General features: G+C 42.5%; 1 protein-coding gene and 2 long non-coding RNA genes across 3 annotated transcripts in view; 1 reads left to right on the forward strand and 2 right to left on the reverse strand.

Annotated features, from left to right (window-relative positions):
• LOC310678493 overlaps nt 1-14,309 on the forward strand; it is a 157,294-nt gene that overhangs the window by 10,568 nt on the left and 132,417 nt on the right. The gene's annotated exons all lie outside the window — the stretch shown is intronic.
• LOC310678528 overlaps nt 1-14,309 on the reverse strand; it is a 60,425-nt gene that overhangs the window by 9,054 nt on the left and 37,062 nt on the right. The window lies entirely within an intron of this gene.
• LOC310678384 (cytochrome P450 2J2-like) overlaps nt 1-14,309 on the reverse strand; it is a 28,745-nt gene that overhangs the window by 9,054 nt on the left and 5,382 nt on the right. Inside the window, exons 3-7 of the mRNA XM_083442298.1 lie at nt 9,217-9,366; nt 8,854-9,014; nt 7,703-7,879; nt 1,562-1,700; nt 10-197 (exon numbers count right to left, since the gene is read on the reverse strand). Of these exons, the coding sequence (XP_083298424.1) occupies nt 10-197; nt 1,562-1,700; nt 7,703-7,879; nt 8,854-9,014; nt 9,217-9,366 (815 nt within the window). The remainder of the gene's footprint in view (nt 1-9; nt 198-1,561; nt 1,701-7,702; nt 7,880-8,853; nt 9,015-9,216; nt 9,367-14,309) is intronic.

The following is a 14,309-nucleotide window of genomic DNA, read 5'->3' on the forward strand; positions in this document are numbered from 1 at the left end:
CTGTTATACCTTGGGAATGAGAAAACCACGCAGCTTCAAATCCTTTGTACATTGCCTAGGGAACCCAAAAAAAATGGCAAATTTAAAGCGCTGCATCTCATGAATCACAGCATTGGTGTAGGGCAGTTTCTTCTTATCTTGATAGCAGATTGAGTGAGCAGAACCTATGACATCTTCTATTTCCTTGTGCATTTTATCTGAAGAGAATGATGGAAACAGAAGATTTATTGTGAATACTGCATTTTATTTCAGTTGCACATTTATTTCCCTTGAACATATTCCACAAATCTCTGTGAATGAGTCCCAGGTTCTTGCATTCAAAGCCCACCTCGTCCTCCAAAGAGTTTAAGTCAGTCTATATGGTCCTTCCCTGCTTAGATCCCAGGTAAGAAAAGGTTGAAAGTGAAGCTCATCTCAGTAGATTCTGGTTGCCAGAACTGTCTGGATTTGCTGAAGGGCTGGGGTCAAAGACTGTCATATATTCATTCTCCACCCCAGCCCTCAATATTTCCTGTTTACTTACACTGGCATGCTTTCGAACTGCTACGTTGGCAAAAGAAGAAGAAGAAGAAGAAGAAGAAGAAGAAGAAGAAGAAGAAGAAGAAGAAGAAGAGGAGTTTGGATTTGATATCCCGCCTTTCACTCCCTTTAAGGAGTCTCAAAGCGACTAACATTCTCCTTGCCCTTCCTCCCCCACAACAAACACTCTGTGAGGTGAGTGGGGCTGAGAGACTTCAAAGAAGTGTGACTAGCCCAAGGTCACCCAGCAGCTGCATGTGGAGGAGCGGAGACGCGAACCCGGTTCCCCAGATTACGAGACTACCGCTCTTAACCACTACACCACACTGGCTCTCCTGGGACAGAGCAACAGGAGCTCACCTGTCTTAAGGATTCGAACTGCCAACCTTCTAATCAGCAATCCCTAGGGGCTCAGTGCTTTAGACTACAATGCCACCCGCATCCCTCATGTAATGGAGCACGGAGAGGCAGGAATGAGGCTCAGTCACTTATCTCACAGCAGGGGCATTCTTGTACATTTGCTGCATAAAGAAACTGCTAGCAAATTTGCAAAAGAAAACAGGTTGTGGTATGGTATCAAACTGGAGGGGGGAATGTGTTGATTCCTGCATTGCAGGGGGTTGTATTAGAAGACCCCTGGGGTCCCTTCCAACTCTACTATTGTAGGCTTCCTTATGACAAATGACAGAGCATTGCCATTAAACTCATCTCCAACTATAAACTTCCTAGAGACATTTTATTCTGTTACTTGACTATTCTGCTCATTCAGTGAATTTAGGGCAAGGCCCATAGTTTCCCCCCAGTCCCAGCTTTTTGGGCATTTTACTTTTTTCCTTCTGTTGATTATAGGTTCTAGAAACTATGTAGGAAAATGTTGGTGGGGAAAATATCTTTCCAGACATGAAAGTCAAAAACATTTAGCTTATTTCAATATCGTTTACCTTCCATAATTTACTCATTTTTAACTCTTTCCGATATGAAACCTTTAAAGAACTATGCTCCACCCTAGTGGTCAAGAGAAGCCCTGGCCCTCCTCTCTCACCTTGGATATCTGGATGACTTGCCAGGAGGAGAAGTGCCCATTGCAGAGAACTCCTGACTGTGTCCGACCCTACAAAGAGGTCAAAAATGCACTGGGTCAAGTTTTCTTCATCATAGGTGGACTCTGGGTCATTCCTGCTCTGGTGTTGAAAATGGGGAAAGTGACATGTCATTTACATGCATTACATTCTGTCCTTCAGCACTTTATCTTCTTTCCCCCACTTATTACCATACCACCCACACATGCTTCATGAGAGGTGGGGTGTCCTCTTATAGTGCCTAAGGTGAAATGGGAAGCTGCTGCCTCCCCCAGACACACACACACACTGTTGCTGCCCTCACTTGCTGCATCATCACCTTTTCATGGTAAGTGGGCTTGCACATTCCTATGACCCTTGTGAGTGAAGCCATTGGGAATCTCGTACTCCCAGCAGGGTCACCCAAGGCGGTAAGGTCAAAGGGGAGGAGCTAGACAAAGAATGATCCAAGAAGTCATCAACGGCAGAACAGGCGGGTTATGTTACAAGTGGTATGTTACAACGGAATTTACAGGTCGCCATGACAACTCATGCCATCAGAACAGAGCCTTACTGCGAAGACTGTTCATTGGTTAGTGTGCACTGATCTACAGACATAAAACAATCTTTCCCCAGCTTCAAGCATTATTTTGTGTTCTATATCTTCTGTCCATTTAATCATAACTGATTTCACCTCTTCATCTTTTGTTTCCCATTCTAGCAGAATACTATATGCACCTTTCAGCAGCTTCACCTTCCCTTCTGCAACTTCCTTTTGGAATCTAGATGTCGTATAGGTAAATCCTTTCTTATTGTCTTCTTTGTATATTTCATGTAGTTGCCAATAGTGTAACCAACTCTGAAAGTGGTCTTTTATTTCCTCATAATCTCTTAGTTTCCATTTTCCTTCTTGATGCTTTAGCAAATCAACACACGTAAAGCACTTTCCTTTCTTTCCAAGTGGTTTGAGCAGTAAAGCTTCATGTTGTGAAAGCCACCAAGGGGTCTTCTGTTCTAACAAATCTTTATATCTCTCCCATACTCTCATTAATGATTTCCTAATTATATAGTTATAGAAACTTTTATGAACCTTCCCTTTCCCAAACCATAAGTATGTGTGCTAGCCAAATCTATTGTCATGTCCTTCCAATTCTAATGCTTCTTGCTTTTCCAACTTCATCCAGTCCCTAATCCATACCAGGCATGCAGCTTCATAATACAATTTAAGGTCTGGGAGGGCAAAACCGCCTCTATCGTTTATGTCTGTAAGTATCTTATATTTTATCCTTGGCCTTTTGCCCCCCCCCCCAATAAACTTAGAAATTTCTTTCTGCCATTTTTAAAAACATTCATCTTTCACAATTACTGGGACTGATTGAAAGGGGAATAGCATTTTTGGCAGCACATTCATTTTAACCGCCACTATTTTTCCTAACAGTGAGAGATTCATTCTGCTCCATATTTCTAGATTTCTTTTTAACTCAAGCCATTTTTTCTCATAATTGTCTTTGTATAAGTTTATATTTCTTGATGTTAGCCATATACCTAAATATTTAACCTTTTTATGGACGTCTATCTCAGTGTGTTGCTCCAATTCCTTTTTTTCTTCTTAATTCAAGTTTTTAACTGCTAGTTTTGTTTTATTCCTGTTTAATTTAAATCCCGCCACTTCCCCAAATTTCTGAATCTGCTTCCAAACAACTCTTAAGGACCATCTGCTTTCAGAATTCCCTGATAACATCGAGGAACACTGGACCAAGCTAAAAACATCCATTATTGCAGCCTGTGAACAAAGTATCGGATAGCAAACCAAGAAACACGAGGACTGGTTTGATGAGAAAGACAGTGAGATTGAACGCATGATTGACAAGAAAAGGAAGGCCACTGACAAAGAGACAGAAACTGTGCCACTAAGAAAAAAAACCTATGCCAACGCTAAGGCTGAGGTTCAAAGAAGAACCGAGAACTAAAAAACACCTGGTGGATTAAAAGAAGCTCAAGAGATCCAGTGCTTAGCTGACACTCATGATGCACAGAATTTCTTTAAAGCCACAAAGACCATGTATGGGCCAATAAATCATGGCATATGCCCCCTATGCTCAGCAGACAGTACCACACTTCTAAAAGATAAAGAAGCTACTGCACTGCACTGGAAAGAACATTACCAACATCTCCTTAACCGCAACTCCCCCATAGCTGCTGAGGTCCTCTCACGAATTCTGCAAAAACAAGTTAGAGATGAGCTTGCAGTATCTCCTAATCTGGGAGAGTTGTGTACAGCCATTAAAAAGGTAAAGGTACCCCTGCCCGTACGGGCCAGTCTTGACAGACTCTAGGGTTTTGCACTCATCTCACTCTAGAGGCCGGGAGCCAGCACTGTCCGCAGACACTTCCGGGTCACGTGGCCAGCGTGACAAGCTGCATCTGGCGAGCCAGCGCAGCACACAGAAACGCCGTTTACCTTCCCGCCAGTAAGCGGTCCCTATTTATCTACTTGCACCCGGGGGTGCTTTCGAACTGCTAGGTTGGCAGGCACTGGGACCGAGCGACGGGAGCGCACCCCGCCGCGGGGATTCGAACCGCCGATCTTTCGATCGGCAAGTCCTAGGCGGTGAGGCTTTTACCCACAGCGCCACCCGGGTCCCTGTGTACAGCCATTAACCAAATGAAAAACAACAAAGCCAGTGGACCTGACAGAATACCTGCTGAAGTCTTCAAAGTGGGTGGAATTGAACTTACACAACAACTTCACAAGCTCATCAAAACAATCTGGGAGAGAGAAGAAATCCCAGCAGACTTTAGGGATGCCAAAATTATCAATCTCTTTTTAAAAAGTGACAGAATTGAGGCATTTCTCTATTATCTGCGGCTGGCAAAATTCTTGCAAGGATCTTAGCAAACCGTCTCTTAACAATATCCAAGGTGACCCTTCCTGAATCCCAAAATGGTTTTTGGCCTTCTAGGGGGACAGTGGACATGATTTTCACCACTAGACAGCTTCAAGAAAAATGCTGAGAGCAAAACCAACCCTTGTATATGGTGTTTATTGACCTAACTAAGGCTTTTGACACTGTAAATCATAATGCCCTGTGGACTGTCCTTCTGAACATTGGCTGCCCAGATAAATTTGTGAACAACATTTGGCTCCTCCATGATAATATGACAGCCACAATCAAGGATAACAATGGCTCTCAGAGTGAACCATTCACAGTGGGATCAGGTGTTAAACAGGGTTGTGTTATTGCCCCAACACTATTCATTATTTTCATTGCCATGATCCTACACTTTGTTGAAGGAAAACTCCCCACCAGAGTAGATATCATATATTAAACAGATGGAAAGCTGTTTAATCTGAGCAGGCTGAAAGCAAAGATCACCAGTGTTGAACCAATGATTCTTCAACATCAACTTCATTGGACTGGTCATGTTGTGCGGATGCCTGATGATCGTTTTCCAAAGCAACTACTCTATTCCATACTAAAAATGGAAAGTGTAATGCTGGTGGTCAACAAAAGAGGTTTAAAGACTGTCTTAAGGCAAATTTTTAAAAATGTAGCATTGACACCAACAATTGGGAAACACTTTCCTGTGAGCACTCCAATTGGAGAACAGCCTTTACCAAAGGTGTCATGGGCTTTGAAGATACGCAAACTCAGGACACAAGGAAGAAACCTGCTAAGAGGAAGGCATGCTTGGCAAATCCACACCAGGATCATCTCCCTTCTGGAAACCAATGTCTCCACTGTGGAAGGATGTGTGAATCCAGAAATGGCCTCCACAGTGACTTGCGGACTCATTGTTAAAACCGTGTTTATGGAAGACAATCTTGGCTACGAGTGATCACCAAAGATGAAGAAGAAATCCTGTTGTTGCTGCTGCCTGCCTTACCTGGGTTGCACAGCAGTGTCCACAAAGTGGCAACAACAGGGGGCTGGGTGAGATCTTGGAAGATTTTGTTGAAATCTTGCCAGAAGCTGTCCCCTTTGCTTCTCCACTAGCAGCTGGCTAGGCAGCACACCCCCAGAGATGCCTCTTGTTGGCATTCCACTGCCCAAGGCAGCTGTCACAGCCTGCCTCATGGGTGGACTGGCCCTGTGCTTCATAGCTGGTTATGAAAAGAAACCCACACACAATTTCCTGTACTTACAGCGGTAGCTGCTAGTGCTAGATTTCAGGATCTGTGGGTTGGCGTAATAAGCCAACACTGGCATGAAGAGAGGGATCCAGTGGAAACACTGGCATCAGATATTTCAAATGTGTGCTACCGTATTTCACTGCCTAATGGTCACCACCACTACTACTTTTCTCAAGCCTTAAAATCAGTCCCAAAGCATTCAACACACAATAGTCACAGGGCATTCTCAGTGTGCATGAGATTGCCTTGCCCTGATTTGGACGACCTTTACCTGTTCACAAGTATTCTGTGCATCCTAATTACACCAAAAACAGTTAATAACAAGTAATAAGCAATGTTACCATAAGTATGTTTGTTAATAAAAACTGTTTCCTCGCATAACGGTCATGCCTTAGTTTTTCACCACATAATTGTCACAACTCCCTTTTTTGAAAAGAATAATTGGCATAAAAATGTGACAATTACGTGGTGAAATATGGCACTTCCCACTAAACTTATTTAACCATTCTTTTTTCACCATAATAAGCATTGTTCAAAGAGGGAAAGAGGGAAATATATTTTGTCCTTTCTAGTATATGAAGATGGATGAGACAGGGATTTGAAGTCATAGTTAATTTAAGAATATTTTGTTTTGGATTTTCTGTTTTCTCAGTCCACACTTGAATGTCAGATAAACATCAATCCAAAAAATGCTCCAAAACAAGACCCCATAATACACTGAAGTTTCTGCTTCTTTACACTCACATTTCCTAGACATTTCTATAGATGCTTATGGATGGATGAGCAACTAAATTGACTATGAGAAATATTTGGAGGAAACTCAATGCGATTTTCAACTGAGATTCGGGAAAAAAGACACAGTGGTATCTCAGTTTTCGAACAGCTTAGTTCCCGAACAACTTGGAACTTGAATGCTGCAAACCTGGAAGTCAATGTTTCGGTTTGCTTCGGAATCTGAATGTGCTCCTGAGCTTCCATTTTCACTGTTGCGCTGCTAATTTGTGCCCCCCCCCATTGTAATCAAAGCCTTCCATTTCTGATTGAAGTGTTCTGATGTGATATTTGGAGCTTATATTTGGTGCTTTTATTTTTGCTTTTCTTTACGTTTTTGTTTGTGTGGCCTTTTCATTTTTGTGACTGTAGCTTGTTCTTCATTTTATGATTAATTGATTGATGGACTGATTGTGTGACTACGGAAATGGATAAAAACCCACCATCCAAACAATGACTATCATCAGCGCAGGTAAGAAAGAATTTTAATTTTAATTTTTATCATCCACAATACTGTTTTATTTATTTTATAGTACAGTACAGTGATTACTGCTTTCATTTTATGGATCAATGGCCTCATTAGATAGAAAAAATCATGTTAAATTGCTGTTTTAGAGGTTGTTTATAAAAGTCTGCAATGGATTAATTCGTTTTCCATTACTTTCTATGGGAAAGCATGTCTCAGTTTTGGAACACTTTGATTTTGGAACAGACTTCTGGAACAGATTAAGTTTGAGAACCAAGGTACCACTGTACTGGTTTCCAGGCAAGGGATTTGTATTCACATATAACAGGGAATATAATGATTCCTTGAATGAGCTGCCTACAGTTTTGAAGCAGATACTCATTTGCATTCACATTTGTACATGAAAATATCTATCCTTTCCTAGCTATTTTAGTAGATGACTATGGAAGAATGTCAACTCACTTTAGCAATCAAAATGACTATGAGGGAATGGGGGGGCAGAGAGATATTGGTGTCCTGGCAAGAGATTAGTATTCACTTATATTTATTTATTTATTATTAAAGATTTCAACATAACAATTAATAAAAAACATATCATCCTCATTCCCCCCCCTATTTTCCCCTCCCCGAAAAGTAAACCAGCCATCCCACCCCACCCCCCAGACTTCCCTCAGCTTCTCTCCCTGTTCACTCATAACATGGAATATAATGATTCCTTGGATGAGCAGCATTCGGTTTCAAGCAGATACTTACTTTCTCCATCTGAAGTAGATAGAAATCAACGAGATCCTGTGGCTCATGCACAGACTGATTCTCCTTATGCTTCTCTATCTCCTCCTTTGCAAATGAACGCACCATCTCCACGCAGGACAAGGCCTTCTTGTGGGGCCCTGGGAGATGTTTCATGAGCCATGGGAGCATTTCATAAAGCTAAAGGAAAGATAGCAGAAATGCTGCCATTACCATGAGGAAGCTTGTTCAAACCATTTGTGCTTTGGAATTGCACTTAAAAAACATGATCTGCATTATTCTTCAGGGCTAGCATATTAGTTTGAGTCTCACTAAGAAGGAGGAAGGTGTTTATAGCTTCTCTGGAATCTGTGATTTATCCCTAGCTGAAAATGTGAAAGAAAACTATGGCTCAAAATATATTCCCAGCTCCCAGGCATAATTCCAAAACTGGGCACAATCACAGGACCTCTCCTGGAACAAGTTAGTGCCCTTTTGTGGTAGGTGGGGGTGGGTGCAGAATAGGTATGGGGGAAAATTCAAGTAAGTTTCATGAGTCCTTTTTTTTTTTTTTACAGATTAGGAATGGAGGAAGAAATGTGGAGAACTGAACTTAAATTTGAGGAAAGGGTTTAGTTGATCATACAGAAGGGGGCTGCTTTCCTCAGCAATAGCAATAGTGCTTGAGTTGCTGGTCTCCCTTTCATTAAAAAAAAATCCAGCCAAGTGGTGGCTGCAGGGGCCTCACCACAGATGCCATCATGATTGCCACTGTTAGGTGGGTATAGAGTAGACACATTTAGTTTTTCATGATGGCAACAAAACTATGTAATTCCCTTCTTGAGAAGATTATTTTGTTCACCTCTCTTCCCCTTGGTGGGCTCTCAATGACCTATTCTGAAGGTCATTGTTCCATTTTTGTCCCATCTTCCCTCTAAAGTGTCTCCTGTGGTGGACAAAGTCTTCTTTTGTTGCTGTTTTAGGGGGGGGGGTTGTGTGTGTTTTTTATCTCATAGATAATCATGAGCAATGGATCAGGCTGTGAGATAGTAAGTGGCCCTATCTCAGATCAATTTAAACCTGTTCTCACTTCTCCAACCCTCTATCAGAATACTGATTTGTGGTATTAAGGCCCTTGGGAGACCTGTTTGGCAGGAATGGAAATGACTACTCACAGCATAACCAAAGCAACATACAAATTGTAAGGGAAAATCTATGGCTTCTATCAGCTTTTGGAGCCTTTCATCCTCAAGAGCAAACCGGTGCCCAAAAGACACAGCACATATCACGTTGGAGACTGAAGTAGCGATGGGCATGGAGGGGTCAAGTGGCTGTCCTGCAAAATAAAGTTATACTAATGTTAGCTCAACTGGTCCAGTTCATACTGAGAATGGGGTTTCATGGTGGCCAAGAGAAACTGCTGGAATCTCCATTAGGAACCAAGAAAAGCATATCACATTCCTTTCTAAAATGGACAGAGGTAGGACACAAATATATCTCCATATGCCAGCTCAGCACCATCACTTAGCTTCACATACCCTTTGAACATGCAAAAGCCTCCACGAGCTGATGGGCCTCCTCTGCTACTTGGTGCTCCATGCCTTTCTTTCCCCGCCACAGCTTCCGCAGAGTAACTACAACAAAGCGTCTCTGTTGCCTCCAGGTGTGACCATTTGATAATGCAATACCTATGGAAAATCAGTGAGAAATAACAACAATCATATCTCAGGTTAAAGTCGCTTCGGGTTAAATCTTTTCAGGTTGCTTCCCATGGTGACCCAGAAGTAATGGAACAGGTTACTTCAGGATTTTGCCACTCACACATGTGCAGACGGTAAAGACCTAATTATACTAAATAAATGCGCCGGGCGAGAGCTAGCGGATGCAATGGAGGCCAAGAAGTAAGACTTCTTAGCAGCCTTCACCGGCATCTCATTGGTTTTCATAAAAGCCCTATAAGATTTTATTGAGGCTCCATCACGGGCACCTCGCCATACTCACTCTAGCCATCTGAGGTCCCACTTCATTTTCCGGAGCTCCTCGGTAAACCAGGGAGCCCGGTTTCCGTGGGGTCGCAGAGCTCGCTTAGGTGCAATCTCATCGATGGCTGGCAGGAGCTGGAGTTTCCAGCCCTCAACAAGCTCTATCAATGAGTCGCCAGGGGAAGCAAGGTCCCGCAAGGCTTGGCGGAATCTATCAGGGTCCATCAGCCTCTGCGGGAGAGCCCAAATCGGCTCGCCACCTAAGCAGGGTGGGGGTGGAAAGTCAATCCTGGCTTTCAGAGCATAGTGATCAGACCATGGCACCTTCATCGAAGGAGACATGATCACATCTATACCTATGCCAAAGATCAAATCCAGCGTGTGGCCTGCTTGATGTGTGGGCCCTGAAACAAACTGGGAGAGCCCTAGTGTCGCCATGGAAGACACCAGGTCCAGAGCCTGTGAGGAGGGAGTGGTATCAGCATGGATGTTGAAGTCCCCCAATACCAATAGGTTAGGGAACTCCAATGTCCAGCCGGCCACCGCCTCCAGTAGGCCTGACAGGGTGGCTGCTGGTGCGCTAGGTGGCCGGTACACCAGACAGACAGCCAAGATATCCTTGGAGGCTCACACTAGGCCAACACATTCAATGCCGGGGATCGATGGCGATGGTAGAGCCCTGAAAGGACAATCTTCCCAGATTAATAATGCCACCCCTCCCCCCCCAGCCCACAGTCTGTGAATGGTGGAGGAATGAGAAACCCGGGGGCGCCATCTCTCGTAAGGTAATTGTTTCCCCTTTGTGCACCCAGGTCTCCGTCACACAAGCCAGGTCGACCCCCTGCGAGGTAAAGAAATCTCGCAGGGTGGCGGTTTTGTTGCCTATAGACCTGGCATAGCACAGCACCAGTGACGGAGGTGAGTAATCCTTGCTCACCCTACCCTCGTCCCTAGGGATGAGGCGCAGATTGGAAGGGGGACAAGCATATCCATATCTCGATCCCCTTCGCCTATAAGATCTACCTTTGAGACAGGGCTTGGCATTTCTTTCTCTCTTTTACTTTTTTGTTTGTTTGTTTAGTTAGTGTTGCTGAAAAGTTTCAATAAAAAAGTATGGAAAACCAAACAAACCCAATTCAGCCAATTTTTTGACACTGTTTTTAAGGATATAATGTGTGGTGTCAACCAGTTACTACTTCTACTGGTCCAACTAGACAGGTTTGGGATTTTTACTGAGGGTGAATTCTGCACCATATTCTTGACAAGACGTAATGCATCAATGGTGGATATATTCTGCTTTGTTAATTCTTCTGCAACGCTGCCTGAACACTACTACATTATTTCTGTCTGGGGAAACTATCTACATTGCAACGAAAGAGGGACCAAAATAAATTTGTGCATTTGTAGTTTTCAGCAGAAAGTTAAAGGATATGACAGAATGGAAATGAAACTGTATGATCACCTCAGAATCTTTGCAGGCATAAATAGTATTGACAATGGAGTTGGATATAACCACCTTGAAAGTATTATGAGCACAAATCATTATGAATGTGCAATTAAAAAACGTTTTCTTGAGGAGCCCTTAGCACCAGTAATAAACTGTGGAGTTAGTGATGGAATTATTGGGCAAGCCAGCCCCACAGTAACTCACATTGTGTCTTTCAGAGTGAATGTCCCTGTTCTTTGGAACTGCATTCAGAATATGATTCTGTACTTTCCAAAAAAGAGGAAGACATTTTTTCATAGAATCATAGAATCATAGAATCATAGAGTTGGAAGAGACCACAAGGGCCATCGAGTCCAACCCCCTGCCAAGCAGGAAACACCATCAGAGCACTCCTGACATATGGTTGTCAAGCCTCTGCTTAAAGACCTCCAAAGAAGGAGACTCCACCACACTCCTTGGCAGCAAATTCCACTGTCGAACAGCTCTTACTGTCAGGAAGTTCTTCCTAATGTTTAGGTGGAATCTTCTTTCTTGTAGTTTGTATCCATTGCTCCGTGTCCGCTTCTCTGGAGCAGCAGAAAACAACCTTTCTCCCTCCTCTATGTGACATCCTTTTATATATTTGAACATGGCTATCATATCACCCCTTAACCTCCTCTTCTCCAGGCTAAACATGCCCAGCTCCCTTAGCCGATCCTCATAAGGCATTGTTTCCAGGCCTTTGACCATTTTGGTTGCCCTCCTCTGTACACGTTCTAGTTTGTCAGTGTCCTTCTTGAACTGTGGTGCCCAGAACTGGACACAGTACTCCAGGTGAGGTCTGACCAGAGCAGAATACAGTGGCACTATAACTTCCCTTGATCTAGATGCTATACTCCTATTGATGCAGCCCAGAATTGCATTGGCTTTTTTAGCTGCCGCGTCACACTGTTGGCTCATGTTAAGTTTGTGGTCAACCAAGACTCCTAGATCCTTTTCACATGTACTGCTCTCAAGCCAGGTGGCACCCATCTTGTATTTGTGCCTCTCATTTTTTTTGCCCAAGTGCAATACTTTACATTTCTCCCTGTTAAAATTCATCTTGTTTGTTTTGGCCCAGTTCTCTAATCTGTCAAGGTCGTTTTGAAGTGTGATCCTGAAGTGTTTTCCCCAACAAGCTTTTCCAGTCATCTACAAAGGTCACTTCAATAGGTGTATACCTTGTATTGTTTTAACCCATATTTAGTTGTTGTTGATTTTTGTACTGTTTTAAAATCTTTTATAATAAATAATAATAATATTTTTTTTATTTATATCCCACCCTTCCCAGTTCAGAAAACTGGGCTCAGGGTGGCTAACAACAAATTTAAAACACTTAATTGATGCAACAAAAAAACAGCATAAAATACAGTATAAAACGTGAATAACAATAAATTCAGAATTCAAAAATCAATTTAGGGGGGAAATCCAGCCAATAAACATTAGATGATCACCACGGCTAGCTGGCTAAATTAGTCCTATTTGGGCCAGAGAGGAGACCAGGGGAGAATTAGCTGTGGGATCCCAGAGTGGGTAATCTTCATAAAAAGGGGAGGGGAGGGGAGGGGAGGAAGGGGAATAAAAGATCAGGCTAAGTTCAAATTGAAAGCCAGGCGGAATAGCTCTGTCTTACAGGCCCTGCGGAAGGAAGTTAAATCCTGCGGGGTCCTGGTCTCATGGCACAGAGCATTCCACCAGGTCAGAGCCATCACTCAGAAGGCTCTGGCCCTGGTGGAGGATAATCTGATTTACTTAGGACCCAGGACTTCTAAACTATGATTAATCATAGTTTAAAGTGTTTTTATATCTCTGTAAATTGCCTTGAAACATACATGCAGAGTCGGAAGTGAAAAAAGATTTAGAAATATGGTCAAATTTAAAACTATCACTGCTAGGCCGAATTGCTGTCATAAAGATGAATGTATTGCCAAGGTTGTTGTTTTTGTTTCAAACACTGCAAATCGTGGACAAAATGGACTGTTTCAAGAAGTGGCAGAGAGATATTTCTAAATTTGTCTGGAAGGGCAAGAGACCTCGAATAAAATTAAAGATATTAACAGATGCTAAAGAAAGAGGTGGATTTGCCCTGCCAGACCTTAAACTATATTATGAATCAGCCGCATTTTGCTGGCTGAAAGAATGGATGCTTCTTGAAAATACTGATCTTTTAGATCTGGAAGGTTTTAATAATGTATTTGGTTGGCATGCATATTTATGGTATGACAAGGTTAAACTTCATAGAGCCTTTAAAAATCATATTATTAGAAAAGCATTGTTTAACATTTGGACAAGATACTAGGATCTGTTAGAAAATAAAACCCCCAGATGGTTGTCACCAATGGAAGTGAAGGCAAATTGAAAAAACTGAATATGGAGGCCAAATGGCCGAAGTATTGGGAAATTCTGGAGCAAGAGGGAGACAGGCTAAAATTGCAGAGTTTTGAAAAATTGAAAAACAGAGTGCGAGATTGGCTCCATTATTATCAAATAATGGAGGCATAAAAATTGGACAAAAAAATAGGCTTCCAGGTGGAAAAATCAAAATTAGAAACATAATTGTTAGAACCCAAAGTTAAGAACTTGTCAAGAATGTATAACTTGCTGCTGAAATGAAATACTCAAGATGAAACGGTGAAATCTGCTATGATTAACTGGGCACAAGATGTCGGGCATAACATTATGATGGCAGACTGGGAACAGTTATGGACCACAGGTATGACGTTTACGGCATGTAATGCCTTAAAGGAGAATTTAATGAAAATGATTTACCGGTGGTACATAACACCAGTCAAGCTGGCAAAAATCTATCATTTGCCCGATAATAAATGCTGGAAATGTAATGAGACTGAAGGTACTTTCTTTCACCTTTGGTGGACGTGCCCAAGGATTAAGACCTTCAGGGAGATGATATATAATGAAATGAAAAAGGTATTTAAATATACCTTCTTGAAGAAACCAGAGGCCTTTCTCCTGGGCATGGTCGCCCAATTGGTGTCAAGGAAGGATAGAACCATTTTTATGTACGCTACAACAGCAGCAAGAATACTCATCGTGAAGTATTGGAAGACACAAGATCGACCCACCCGGGAAGAATGGCAGATGAAGCTGATGGACTACATGGAAATGGCGGAAATGACTGGCAGAATCCGAGACCAGGGAGAAGAGTCGATGGAAGAAGATTGGA

The sequence above is a fragment of the Podarcis tiliguerta genome (assembly GCF_965153285.1).
Source record: "Podarcis tiliguerta genome assembly, chromosome: 5".
NCBI classification, from domain to species: Eukaryota; Metazoa; Chordata; class Lepidosauria; order Squamata; family Lacertidae; genus Podarcis; species Podarcis tiliguerta.